At 44.7% G+C, this 14385-nt stretch overlaps 1 protein-coding gene across 1 annotated transcript in view; it reads right to left on the bottom strand.

Moving 5' to 3' along the window:
• Window positions 1-14385, bottom strand: part of SCARA5 (scavenger receptor class A member 5) — a 133485-nt gene that overhangs the window by 91805 nt on the left and 27295 nt on the right. Inside the window, exon 3 of the mRNA XM_070794420.1 lies at window positions 9531-9659. Coding sequence (XP_070650521.1) covers window positions 9531-9659 — 129 coding nt within the window. The remainder of the gene's footprint in view (window positions 1-9530; window positions 9660-14385) is intronic.

Here is a 14385-nt window from a genome sequence, read left to right as displayed (position 1 = left end):
TATGAGTCCCAATCTCCCAATTCATCCCACACCCTTCCCCCTACTTTTATCATGTTTAATGTGTGCCAGGCACTTTTCTAAATGCTTTAGATATATATTAGCTTATTTAACTCTAACAACCCATTCCAATCCCAAAGAAAGGCAACGCCAAAGAATGTTCAAACTACCACACAACTGCACTCATCTCACACGCTAGCAAAGTAATGCTCAAAATTCTCCAAGCCAGGCTTCAACAGTACATGAACTATGAACTTCCAGATGTTCAAGTTGGATTTAGAAAAGGCAGAGGAATCAGAGATTAAATTGCTACATCTGTTGAATCACAGAAAAGCAAGAGAGTTTAAGAAAAACATCTATTTCTGCTTTATTGACTACACCAAAGCCTTTGACTGTCTGATCACAACAAACTGTGGAAAATTCTTCAAGAGATGGGAATACCAGACCACCTTACTTGCCTCCTGAGAAAACTGTATGCAGGTCAAGAAACAACAGTTAGAACTGGACATGGAACAACAGACTGGTTCCAAATAGGAAAAGGAGTACGTCAAAGCTGTATATTGTCACCCTGCTTATTTAACTTATATGCAGAGTACATCATGCGAAATGCCAAACTGGATGAAGCCCAAGCTGGAATCAAGATTGCCAGGAGAAATATCAATAACCTCAGATATGCAGATGACACCACCCTCATGGCAGAAAGCAGGAAAGAACTACAGAGCCTCTTGATGAAAGTGAAAGAGGAGAGTGAAAAAGTTGGCTTAAAAATCAACATTCAAAAAACTAAGATCATGGCAACTGGTCCCATCACTTCATGGCAAACAGAGGCGGAAACAATGGAAACAGTGATAGACTTTATTTTTGGGGCTCCAAAATCATGGCAGATGGTGACTGCAGCCATGAAATTAAAAGACGCTTGCTCCTTGGAAGAAAAGCTATGACCAACCTAAACAGCATATTAAAAAGCAGAGACATTATTTTGCCAACAAAGGTCCATCTAGTCAAAACTATCTAGCTATGGTTTTTCCAGTAGTCATGTATGGATGTGAGAGCTGGACTATAAAGAAAGCTGAGCGCTGAAGAACTGATGCTTCTCAACTGTGGTGTTGGAGAAGGCTCTTGAGAGTCCCTTGGACTGCAAGGAGATCCAACCAGTCCAACCTAAAGGAAGTCAGTCCTGAATATTCACTGGAAGGGCTGATGCTGAGTTTGAAACTCCAGTACTCTGGCCACCTGATGTGAAGAACTGAGTCATTGGAAAAGACCCTGATGCTGGGAGAGATTGAGGGCAGGAGAAGAAGGGGACGATAGAGGGTGAGATGGTTGGATGGCATCACTGATTCGATGGACACAAGTTTGAGCAAGCTCTGGGAGTTGGTGATAGACAGGGAAGCCTGGCATGCTGCACTCCATGGGGTCGCAAAGCGTTAGACACGACTGAGCGACTGAACTGAACAACCCAATGAGGCAGGTATAATTATTTCTCTAATTTTCAAATGAAGAAAGTCAGGTAGAAAAAGTTCAGGTCCCTTGGGCAACATAGCTGATAACAGAGAATGGGAGATTCAAACCCAGACATGCTGGCTTCAGAGTCCATGGCATTAACCAGAATAAAGTACTGCATGACCCTGTCTATCCTAATATTCTCCCTGAAGGCTGTGATGCCAATACAGTAGACACCATGAAGTGTGTATCTGAATATAACATACCTATATATCTACGTCTTCCATGAGCCATGGTCTTGGACAGTAACTCCATATTTACCATGTCCTTAAGATACTTGGCTAAAACAGAAAAACCATCTTTTTTTGCACAAATAAGATCCCCTCCAAGTTGCCTTGTCTCTGTCATTCATTCGCTCATTCACATATTTAAGACAACACGCACTTGCAGCACTGAATATAGTAGGTAAGATCATTGCTTTTTCCTTTTGGCAGCACCTCGCCACATGTGAGATCTTAGCTCCCCAACCAGGGATCAGACCTGAACCCTCTGCGTTGGAAATATAGAGTATTAACCACTGGACCACCAGGGAAGTCCCCAGAATTATCTTTAAAAGACCAAACTGGGCCTAACACCCTACCTTGTTCCAAAAAAGGATTAAGGCAGTTTATGAGGATACATGAAATACTCTTAAATAACAGGAGATGAGAACAATGTAAAGGAAGAAAAAGTTGGAGACGCTAAATGAAGGCAAAAATGAGACCAGCAGAAAAAACACTTTGCAGGAAGTCAATACACTTGCTGTGGGTGGACCATGAAGGTCTCCAGGTTCCCATTTTAATTGCCTACAAATTCACACATCCTACGAGGGGATGATAGCAGCTCTCAGTTTGCATTAACTACCTCCCTGAAAGTGATTTTAATTACTTTAAGATCCACAGCCTCCTTTGGATGAAAACAAACTCATTCCTCAGGATAAGTACTTCTCCTTCTGAGACTAAGACAGGAAACCTCTCTCTACAGGCCCTCTTCATGGACATTACGTGACAGAACAAACACGGTCCTGAAGGGCAGCCTCACAGGATGCACAGGATGGCACTGTGCATGCTATTTCTGCCAGTGTCCCAGGGAAGGTTGAGGGCATCGCGCTTTAAATTCCAAGATGCATGATGGTATCAGTCATCTGTGGTATAAAGGGATATGGGCTCTGAGCACACTGTTCTCTGATTGCAAACTCAGGGACAGACTTGCTTGAAACAAAGTGATCTAAAAAGAGATGCAACCCAATGTTCATTGCAGCCAAGTCATGGACAAGTTGCCTAAATTTCCATTGACAGAGGAATCTATAGAGAAGACATGGCACAAATATACAATGGAATATCACTCAGCCATTAAAAAAAGAATGAAATAGGGATTCCCAGGTGGCTCAGTGGTAAAAAATCCACCTGCCAATGCAGGGGATATGGGTTAGATCCCTGGTCCAGGAAGATTCCACATGCCAACATCACAACTATTAACCCTGTGTTCTAGAGCCCGTGAGCCACAACTACTGAAGCCCTCATGCCCTAGAGCCCCTCCTGCTCTGCAACAAGAGAAGCCACTGTATTGAGAAGCCTGGGCACCACAGTTAGAGAGTAGTCACTAATCTCCATCACTAGAGAAAAAGTCTGTGCAGCAACAAAGACCCAGCACAGTCAAATAAATAAATGAAACATTTTTTAAAAAAAGAATGAAATAATGCCATTTACAGTAGCATGGATGAACCTAGAGACTGTCATACTGATTGAAGTAAGTCAGATAAAGAAGAAGAAATATGATGCCTTTATATGTACAATCTAAAAAGAAATGATACAAATGAGCTTATTTATAAAACAGAAACACACAGACTTTGAGAAGGAACTTATGGTTGCAGTGGTTGGGTGGGAAGGGTGTAAGGAAGGGATAGTTAGGGAGTTTGGGGTGTACATGTACACATTGCTGTATTAAAATGGATAACCAGCAAGGTCCTATACTGTTATAGCAAAGGGAACTCTGCTCAATGTTATGTGGCAGCATGGATGGGAGAGGAGTTCAAGGGAGAAAGGATACATGTGTATGTGTGGCTGAGTCCCTTTGCTGTCCACCTGAAACTATCACAACATTGTTAGTTGGCTATTATTGTTGTTTAGTCACTAAGGACTGTAGCCTGCTAGGTTCCTCTGCCCACGGGATTTCCCAGGCAAGGATACTTGAGTGGGTTGCCATTGCCTTCTGCAGGGGATCTTCCCAACCCAGGGATCAAACCCATGTCTCCAGCATTGACAGGCAGATTCTTTACCCTGGGCCACCAAGGAAGCCCTGTTAATTGGCTATACTCCAATATAAAAAGTTAAAAAGAAAAGGAGTGCTCAGTTTAAACAACATTTGGGTCAGCTGGTGTTCAGCTCTCTCAAGCTGACACTGCCCCAACCCTCTAGCTCTCCAGAACCAGGCTCTCCTTTGCAGAATTTGGCATGGAGCGTGAGCTACTACATCATACTGTTTTAATGCATGTGTGTGTTATGTTTTTAAATCCTCCCAGAGCAAAAATTGTATCTTTTATTCCCCAGCTATAGACAAATGTTTGTGTTCCTCCCAAATTCATATGTTGAAATCCTAACCCCCAAAGTGAAGGTATTACCATCAAGGAGGTGGGGCCTTGGGGAGATAATTAAGTCATGAGGGTGGGGTCCTCTGGATGGGATTAGTGCCTTTATAAAAGAGACCCCGGAGAAATTCCTTGCTCTTTCCTCCACATGAGGACACAGCAAGAAGACAGCCATCTTTTAACCAGAAGTGAGCCCTCATCAGACAGAATGCGCCAGCACGTTGAACTCAAACTACCTAGCCTCCAGGACGGTGAGAAATTAATGTTTGTTTGGTTTTTTTTTAAATTTTACTCCTTATTTTGGGTTTAATTTGTTTTCTTCTTCTTTTTTGAATAACAGAACCACATTTATTTAAGAATGTGTTCCAATATCAAGTGGCAAAGTTCAACAATGCAAAACCGAAATTACTTTTGCACCAACCTAATAGTTTTACACATGGGAATGCGTATGTTTCAGTGCCACTCTCTCATACTTCTTCTCGCCTTCTCCTTCCCTGCCTATCCCCCACAGCCCGCCATAATGCTTGCGTTTTAAACCATCTGGTCTGTGGTAGTTTGTCATGGCAGCCTGAACAGACTAAGACACCAGGGCTTACTCTGCACTCACTAAGCACTCACGTGCAAGTTAAGCACTTCTTGAGGCTGTTGATGGCAATAACTGACTGCTGCTGTTAAGGATTAAGTTAAGGCATGAGAGGAGCCCATATTTCACCAGGAGCTCTTGCTGGTACAGCTCTGCAGTCTGCATTGCTGTAACGCTCCCTCTTTCCACCAGACTAGATCCCCAGATGTTCCCCTTTCTGCTGTATCATTGCCGTGATGGGAATTCAGATTTCTCAGTGGAGCTGTGACAGACAAGGGGAAGAAGACATAGGTCCTGATGACCACCGTTTATCATCACAGTGCTGTCTCACAACAGTCATGGATAAGGGTGAACCTCCTCTAACCCTCGAACTCCATCACAGGGGACATCTTCCCTAAAGTGCTAAATGGAGGACTTTCTGACCACATGACCATCTAATCTCAATTCTCTCGTTCATGAACCTAAAGCCTGACAGTCTGTACTGTCTAAAACATGAACCCAGAACAGAATGGAAACATAATAGGGGAACCAGCAGTCCAGGTAATAAAATGAGTTGAAGACATAGAAATAGTTGAAGACATAGAAAGACTTAGAGGAATTTGGGAAGAATGGCTGGTTCCTTGGGAAATGATGGAATCCCATGGGTATAGAACCCAGTGATGATGTGGGAGAATCAGAGGAAAGCTCCCAAGAGGATGCTGGTGGGGGGACGGATAGTTAGGTAGATTGGGTAGAAAGCTCAATTGAGAACAAATTTGGGGTAATGGCTGGATTAACCTTCTGAGAGGGGATGCTGAGATGTTGCATAAACACTGGTACAGTATTTGCCTTTAATTTTTAATACTTGGATAAACCAAGAAATTGAGAGAAGCCCATGAGAAGTTTAATAAGAGTACTACTTTATAGGGACTTCCCAGGCAGTCCAGTGATTAAGACTTTGCCTTCCAATGCAAGGGGTGCAGGTTCGATCCCTGGTAGGGCAACTAAGATCCCACATGCCTCATGGCCAAAAAATCAAAGCATGAAACAGAATAATATTGTAACAAATTCAGTGAAGACTTTGAAAATGGTCCACATTGGAAAAACCTTTAAAAAAAGAGTAATAATTTATGTAACGAGGTTTTAATTTTGTAATATTGAAGTAAGAACAAGCATTTGTTCTACAATGAGATATTATCCACTAGGTATCCAGACATGACACTTACTGCAGTGGATGATTTTATCATCCAGTTGCCAGATGTATAAGCTTTGTGTCAATGAGGAGGTTTTGAAGCCTAAGACTGGTTCAAACAGAACTCCTCTTGTCTTAGTTAGCTAGGGCTGCCATAACAAAATAACAGGCCAGTGGTTTAAACAGCAGACATTCATTTGTCACAGTTGTAGAGCCCGGGAAGTTCAAGATCAAAGTGTAGGCAGGATTTCCTTGATGGCCCAGTGGTTAAGAATTTCACTGCCAATGCAGGGGACACCAGTTTTACCTGGTCTGGGAAGATTCCATGCTACAGAGCAGCTAAGCTTGTACACTACAACCACTGAGCCCATGGTCTAGAGCCCACAGTCTGCAGCTGCTGAGCCTGTGTGTCCTTAAAGTCCATGCTCTGCAACGCAAAGAGAAGCCCACGCTCTGCAATGCAAGGAGAAGCCCACGCTCTGCAACGCAAAGAGAAGCCCACGCTCTGCAATGCATGGAGAAGCCCACGCTCTGCAATGCAAGGAGAAGCCCATGCTCTGCAATGCAAGGAGAAGCCCACGCTCTGCAATGCAAGGAGAAGCCCATGCTCTGCAATGCAAGGAGAAGCCCACACGCAGCAACTACGGAAAGACTTCATTCAGCAACAAAGACCCAGGGCAGCCAAAAAAAAAAAAAAGCACAGGCAGATTTGGTTGTTGATGAGGGCTCTGTTACTGGCTTCACAGGGCCCTGTCTCCCGTCCCCACTTAGCAGAGATCTCTGTCTTTCTCTTTCTGTGTTTCTCTCCTCTTTTCCTATATGGTCACCAATCTCATCATGAGAGCCCCATCCTCATAATTTAATTAGCTCCCTAGAGCCCCACTGTCCAAATACCATCACACTGGGGGTTAGAGCTTCATACATACATTTTGGAAGGGACACAATTCAGTCCATGGCCCATCCTGTGCCAGGTGACCTCTGCAGGGCACTGGAGAACATGTTCTGTCCCAAAAGAGGGAGCAACCCCAGCAGGACATCTACCAGAAGGCCAGGCTAGCTCTGGTTTACTCTGAACCATAAATCTCCCATCACCTTGGGATTTAAACGGAGCATCCCTGGAGGTCTCCAATCAGGGCAATCGGAAGAAACTTCCTACCTAAGCTCAGGCAGAGCCCCTTTGAAGAACCGCAGGCTTATCCATCACATTCCTAAGTCCCCTCTCCAAGGGACAGGTAGCTGGGGTCGGTAGTCCTTTATTGGCTGTTGTCATTGTTTAGTTGTTGTATCCAACTCTTTTTCGACCCCATGGACTGTCCATGGAATTTCCCAGGCAAGAAGTTGCCATTTCCTTCTCCAGGGGATCTTCCCCACCCAGGCATTGAACGTGAGTCTCCTGCTTGGCAGGCAAATTCTTTACCACTGAGTCACCTGGGAAACCCATCCAGAGGCCCACATGATTCTCCAGACAAGAACCTGGGGAGGTGACAGTGGCCAGGCTACAGAGCCAAGAGATAAAGCCCAACCCTCTGCTTCATCAGATTGGTTCCAATCCACCCCCTAAATCTTCATCCCCCACAGGCAATATGGTATTCATGAACTTCAGGTTCAAAGGTAATTATGATGATCAAAATCCTCCCCAGGTTTTCACACGGAATAACTAAGGAAGCAAGGCAAACTTTCCATGAGATTAGGAAACCATGCACCACTTTCCTTTCCGAAACTTCCAGAATGGTCATCGTAAATCCCATTCAACTTCAAGACAGGAGGAAAAAAAAAAAAAAAAACAACTCTCTGTGTTGAGCTGGGTATCCTGTCTGGTTAGAAACCCTCCTCTGTTTTGAATGGGAATTTGTCTCATTACAAAATCCACCCATTCACTTAGTTCTACCCTCTGAGACCACACAGAACTATGCCCACCCTTTCCCACCTGGCAGCCTGTCAGACACCAGAAGGGAAACTTCATTCCCCAGCAACCCTTCTCTGCCCAAGAGGTGATGCCCTTCCAGGCCTCCCAGGCCTTCCAGGGACCTGCCCCAGGGTCCCCACCAGCCTGGCTCTCACCTCTAGACCCTCTTCCATCACCTAAAAATTCTCACTCAGCCGAGTAGCTGTAACACCATAGCTCAGCTTTCCTGCTGCGCTGAAACACTTTCCAAAAATTCTGGAAATTTGTTATGGTCATGGCTGCCAAGCCCACAAAACCCAGATCCCAATCTCTCACTGAGCAGCCCAAGAACATGTGCAAAAAAAAAAGAAAACCCTTTGGCTGGACATCATCTCTTGGTCCCTGGGATGAATCATAAGTTTCTTTCATTGTTGGTCTTGGCTGCTCCCCCCAGGTCAAAGTTGATGGTTGATGAGACAGATACCACCCCTAGTGATACCCTCTGCTCCGAGTGTGGAAATCTGAGGGCAAAGGCAGCACTGAATATCCCAGCACAGGGTCCAAGTGATTAGACTCATTGACAGAAGGTGACACAAGACCAGGGGTCGCTCCTGAGGGGTCATCTGCAAGGGTTTAATCTCCCTTTTCCTGCCCCAGAGGTAAGGGCAGGAATTAAGAATTAAGTCAAGGACTCCACCCGGCACTCCAAGTCAGCTCTGCGTTGTCAGAAGACTTTCTTTGACTAACCCCCCACACACTCGCCATCAGGATCTCCATGCAACACCCTCACTTCCTCTGTCTGCATATCCACTGGATCACCATAGCACTTGTGTGTCAATGTCACAGGCACCATCATAGTCCCTGTTGCATTCTGCCCTGAGACAGGACTCTGCCTCTGTGCTTCTGCCTTGTCCCCTAGACTGGGACCTCCTGGAGGGGAGCCCCTGGGTCTTATTTATCATTGTCTCTGATCCTAGCATGGAATCTGACATAAAGTAGGCACTCACGTAGGATGAATGATGCCGAAATGAGCTGATGCCTTGGCCTCACTTTGTCAAGCCTTTCATATCTCCATAGAGATAGGTGGGAATTGAGCATCCCTCCCTCTGGGTGGGAGTCAGGAGAGACCACCATGGCCTCCGTGCCTGTGTCCCATCATCTCCATCACAGTGGGATGACCTGTGTGTGAGCTGGGATGCTCAAAGTATGAGATCCTCCACCTGATCCCTTCCTGAGTCCATGAGCTCTGCTTCTTCCTGGTTAGAGAAGGTGGACCAAAATCCAGACCATCACCAGCCTATTCTATAAGCAGAAACTGGGGAGAAGAGCCCGGCTGACCTGGGGCAAATTCATCCCACCCCCAGGAATCACAGAGGGGCAGCAAGTTGACCACAACCCTGATTAACCTCAGCAATGAAGTGTCTTGTAACTATTTCCATCATATCCCAGGACAGGGGAACCAGCCTACTCAGTACAAACCACAGCACAGAGCTCCGGGGAGGCCCAGGGTAATGCACAATGTCAACACGATGAGTCAGGACAAGGCAGAAGCCTCTTAAGAGTGGCTAGGTCTCTGCTCTGGGACTTGGAGATTTCTCACCCTCACATCCAACTCACCCAACATGACATAAGCAATGCTGCTCGGGATCATGCCTGGTCAGAAAGACCAGCCAGCTTATTCCTTTGTGGTTTCCATGGTAACAAGGGCAGTGTTTGGACTCCTGACTGTGGAAATGAACAGCAGAGGCTCCCACTCCCCATTTCCCATCCGCTCTCACCTCTTGCTCACTTCCTTAAAGGCCAGGGTGGCAAAGGATGCTCTTACCTGCTAAGATGAAGATGCCCACGAGAATCAGAAAGACCAGCAGGTAGAGCCCGAGGACTGCATGCTTCAGGGCTGACAGGGAGCCCAGCTGGGTACAGCAGCCACCTGCTCGTCCTTTGTGGCATGGACCTAACAAGAAGGGTAGGAAGAAGAGGGGAAAAGACATTTGAGAATTCCCAAAGCCGCTTTGCTCTTTTTGTCTCATCGCTCCCTGATGCATGTGGTTGTTCATGTGGCAGCACTCCCCACCCCCACCTCCCGTCACCACACACACCTTCTGCACATCTGTAATGCAGGTGGAATGGTAGGGAGCATCTCAGAACTGTGATAAGCTTTTCAGCTTCTCTCTCTCCTCCCAACCTCTGCTCATGAACGAGCCAGAAGGCATCCCAACAGCTCACATGGCCATACAAACCCACCCTCCTGGAGCCAGTGCAAGTAGCAGAGAAAGCTAGGATAGGCTGCCCTTTACAAACGTTATTGTCCCCCGTGATCAGGAGAAGATGGAGAGCATTTTAAAAAGAGGTTGCAAACTCCAGGGAAGGGAGGTGGGCCAGGTGGGCCTGGGGAACCCAGCAGTGCATGCCCCATCTGGAAGCAGTTGCTATGTCAGAATGAGGGCCAGGTGTTGACAGGTCCAAAAATTTTAAGACAAGCCAGAGATTATTTAGAGAAATCTCCCTTTTTTATGTGTTGACAACTAATTAGGGGGGAAAAAAGACAAAGGAAAGGAAAAACCACTAGGGAGTGTAAACAAAACACATTTATACGTCAGGGCTGACCACCAGTTTACAACCTTGGGTTTAGATTTACAGGAAAACATAGTACAGAACTTCTTCCTGTGAAACTATTCAAGGCTCACCAGGTTCTGGTCAAAATGGAACAGCAAAATACCAGAGTTCTAATGGACCTTGGGGCTTCCCAGGTGGCACTAGTGGTAAAGAAGACACCTGCCAAGTCAGGAGATGCAAAAGACGCAGGTTTGATCCTTGGGTCGGGAAGATCCCCTGGGGGAGGAAATGGCACCCCATTCTGGTATTCTTGCCTGAAATATCCCATGGACAGAGGAGTCTGGCTGGCTACAGTCCATGGAGCTTCAAAGAGTCGGTCACGACTGAGTGTCTGAGCACAATGGACCCCATGGATTGTCTAATTCAACCCCTTCAGTTAATAAAGGTTGTCAAATGTAAGGGATAGACCCTGGGGTGAGGATGCCAGGTCCTGATTCCAGGTCATCTTTCCACGAGAATTCTTCTTCAACCCTCCTTAAGACGACTGCTACAGAGGCCAGCAAGCTCACCCATCTCCACCTCCTCGGTTGACTGACAGTGGAGAGGAAGAGATGCCATCCTGCCCTGACTCCCAGCATGGCAGATAAGAAATGATGGAGGGCTTTTTTTTTTTTTTTCATAACATGCCCATATTATGTTCAATCCCCACCCCCTGCAAGGGAGAGTATTGCCAACTGGAGAACTGTTCATTGCACAGGGAGGCAGATGTGGGAGCCCAAAAAGGCTGACAACAGATGTTGAAATAATTGGTATTCAAAAAACATTTGTAGAGATGCTGTGATAGGACTTGCTAGCAGTCCAGTGGTAAAGACTCCATGCTTCCAAGGCAGGGGACACAGATTCAATCCTTGATCAGGGAACTAGGATCCCACATGCCATGAGGCACAGCCAAAAGATATCCAATTTTTATTTAATTAAAAAAAAAAGATGCTGAGATGTTTGTGATCCTTGGTACCTTGGGGTTCACCAGGGAGGTGCTTCGGGGGCTCCTTACTACCTATCAGGTAGCATTGCCATAGCTCACCAGAGGTATTGTTCAGTGAAGAAAATTTTCCCACACATTTATTCTATTTTATTGAAAATACTGTTGCTAAAACAGCTAAGTAGAACTCTTACACAATACTTCCATAAAACATCGGGTACAACTTGGAACAAGTTGTCGAGAAATACAAATTCAATTACCATTCTCGTCAACCCTCAAGTGTTAGCAAATTTTGAAGAGTTAACCTGATTTTCCACTAAGTCTTGCGCAAAATACATTTTTCTAATGTACGCTAAATCTTCTTTTCCAGAACCTTCTATCTCTTCCCCCACAGTATTATCTATAACCTGTTTTGCTCCTAAATATGCCAGCTTCTTGTAGCATTTTGTTGTTTTTGTTTGTTTCTCATGAGAACAGCTGGCTGGCCAGTTGCAACTCAGTAGAGAAAAGTTTATTTCCCTCAGAAACCTGAGTTTATTTCCCTCAGGAACATAGGCATAGCATCATGTATTGCACAACTATTTTTTTTAAAAAAATTTAAAGCCTTTATTGAACTTGTTGCAATATTGCTTCTGTTGTTTATGTTTTGGTTTCTTGGTCCCAAAGCATGTGGGATCTTAGCTCCGTGACCAGGGATCGAACCCATAGCCCTTGCATTGGAAGGCACAGTCTTAACCACTGAACCACCAGGGAAGTCCCTAAATATTAGTATCAGCTCTCCTGCTCTAAGCCCTGCTTCCTCTTGAGACGATGATAAGGATGCCAGCCTAGCTATCGGGAGGGACCAGAAGATACCCAGGCTGAAACGCCATTATCTTTATGTTTATCCCAAATTCATCTTGGGCTTCTCCATTCATTGGCTTTGTTTGACCCCTTCCTATTTCTCTTGAAGGTTTAATTAAGTTTAACCAAATTCTGTTAACCGTTCCAGTTTCACTGGACAATTATATGTTCATTATAAAAAGAATCTATTCTCTCAAAAAGATGTTGATATAATTTTTTTTGCACATAACTTTTTTTACTAAGGCACAACACTACATTATACCTTGCCTGAGCTTGCTGCTAAGTTGCTTCAGTCGTGTCCGACTCTGTGCGACCCCATGGACTGCAGCCTACCAGGCTCCTCCATCCATGGGATTTTCCAGGCAAGAGTACTGGAGTAGGGTGCCATTGCCTTCTCCTGCCTGAGCTTGAGGAAGTCTATTGAGTAAGTTGAGCATTAATACAGTAAAGGATTAAGGGCAACAATACAGAGTCATGGATTGACTAGTGAGGCTACTTCATGATTTATAAAGGGATGGGTTAGTGCTAATTGCCATTCAGTTTGAAATTTTTCAGCTTGAGAAGGAAAACAAAATAATCAGGACCTCTTCCTTCCTCTAGGGATGAAAATATTTTCCTAAACCAATGAGTTACGAGGGCAAAGCTTCTTTTCTTTTACTCCCACTTATAAGACCATCATCCCTTGATTGTCAAGTCTGTGCTGACTTTCAGTGTTGGCAGAATAAGGGGAGAAAAAATCACACAGCCAAGAAGACTTGCATCTTGTTTTGTTGTTGCATGTTTGTTTCTAGCTCATTGTAAGAGTGGGTCAAACTGCAATGATACAGTTCTAATTTTTCCCCCCCAAAAAAGAGGAGAGAATTCCCTGTTGGTCCAGTGGTTAAGACTCCACACTTCCACTGCAGGGGGCACAGGTTTGATGTCTAGTCAGGGAATTAAGATCCTGCATGGTGCATAGCCTGGTCAAAAAACTGTTTTTAATTAAGAAAAAAAACGAGTAGCTCCCTTCTCCTCTACCTGAGGCTTCTGTCTAATAAGTGCCACTGGTGACAGGTCCCTTTGTCCACAAACACACATGACACAGAACTTCCTCTGAGAGAGCTCAGTCCTTTTAGCAAACTATTACTCTGTACATTATACAAAATCTGTTTTAAACAGAACAAGGGTTTCAGACGGAGATTTTCCACCAATGGTTAGACAAGCAGAACTCCACTGAATGATTCTGGCAAGATGGCTAGTGAATATGATTATAAGGGAAAGACAGGAGACAATATAGGGTAAAGACGAGTTACTAAATCTGCCCAAAACACATTTATTAATTTTTAATGTAGTATGGCAGCAGCATGTTAACTGAGTAAACCATTCAAAGTATTAAGTTTACTGGAAAATTGAAAACCCTCCGAAACCATGCAGTCAGTAATATATTCATTTATTTGACTTTTTAAAACAGTAAAAGAAATGAGCCATCAAGCTATGAAAAGATATGGAGGAAACTTAAGTGCCTTTTAGTAAATGTGTGCGTGTGTGCAAGGTCATTTCAGTCAGGTCCAACTCTTTGCAACCACATGGACTGTAACCTGCCAGGCTCCTCTGTCCATGCAATTCTCCAAGCAAGAATACTAGAGTGGGTTGCCATGCCCTCCTCCAAGGGATCTTTCCGACCCAGGGATCAACCCCCACATCTCTTATGTCTCCTACCCTGGCAGACTGGTTCTTTGCTGATAGCACCATCTGGAAAGCCATATTAGTAAGTAAAAGATGCCAATCTGAAAAGGCTACTTACTGTATCATTCCAACTGTATGGCATTCTGGAAAAGGCAAAACTATGAGGACAATAATAAGATCAGTGGACGCCAAAGGTTGGGAGTGAGGAGGGATGGATAGGTAGAGCACAGAGGACTTCTAGGACAGTAAAACCATTCTGTGTGATACTATAATGACGGATGCAGATCATTGCACATTTGTCTAAAACATTGCACATTTGTCTAAACCCACAGAATGCAGAGCAGCAAGAGGGAACCCTAATGTAAGCCATGGACTTTGGATGATAATGATGTCAATGCAGGCTCATCAGTTGTGACAGGTGTACCTCCCTAGTGGGGATGTTGATTGTAAGGGGGGCTGTGCATGTGTGGGGCAGGGGGCATGTGGGAACTCTCTGTAGTTTCCACTTAATTTTACTGTAAACCTAAAACTGCTCTAAAAATTAGTCTACTAAAAAAAAGTAAAGGTTTTGACTTATGGATTGTTGAGATAAAATCTCTGTTGTTGTTCAGTCGCTAAGTCGTGTCCAACTCTG

This window comes from Bos indicus, chromosome 8 (assembly GCF_029378745.1).
Source record: "Bos indicus isolate NIAB-ARS_2022 breed Sahiwal x Tharparkar chromosome 8, NIAB-ARS_B.indTharparkar_mat_pri_1.0, whole genome shotgun sequence".
Taxonomy (NCBI): domain Eukaryota; kingdom Metazoa; phylum Chordata; class Mammalia; order Artiodactyla; family Bovidae; genus Bos; species Bos indicus.
The sequence above is the reverse complement of the archived record's forward strand: the minus strand, read 5'-3'. Positions and strand labels throughout refer to the sequence as shown.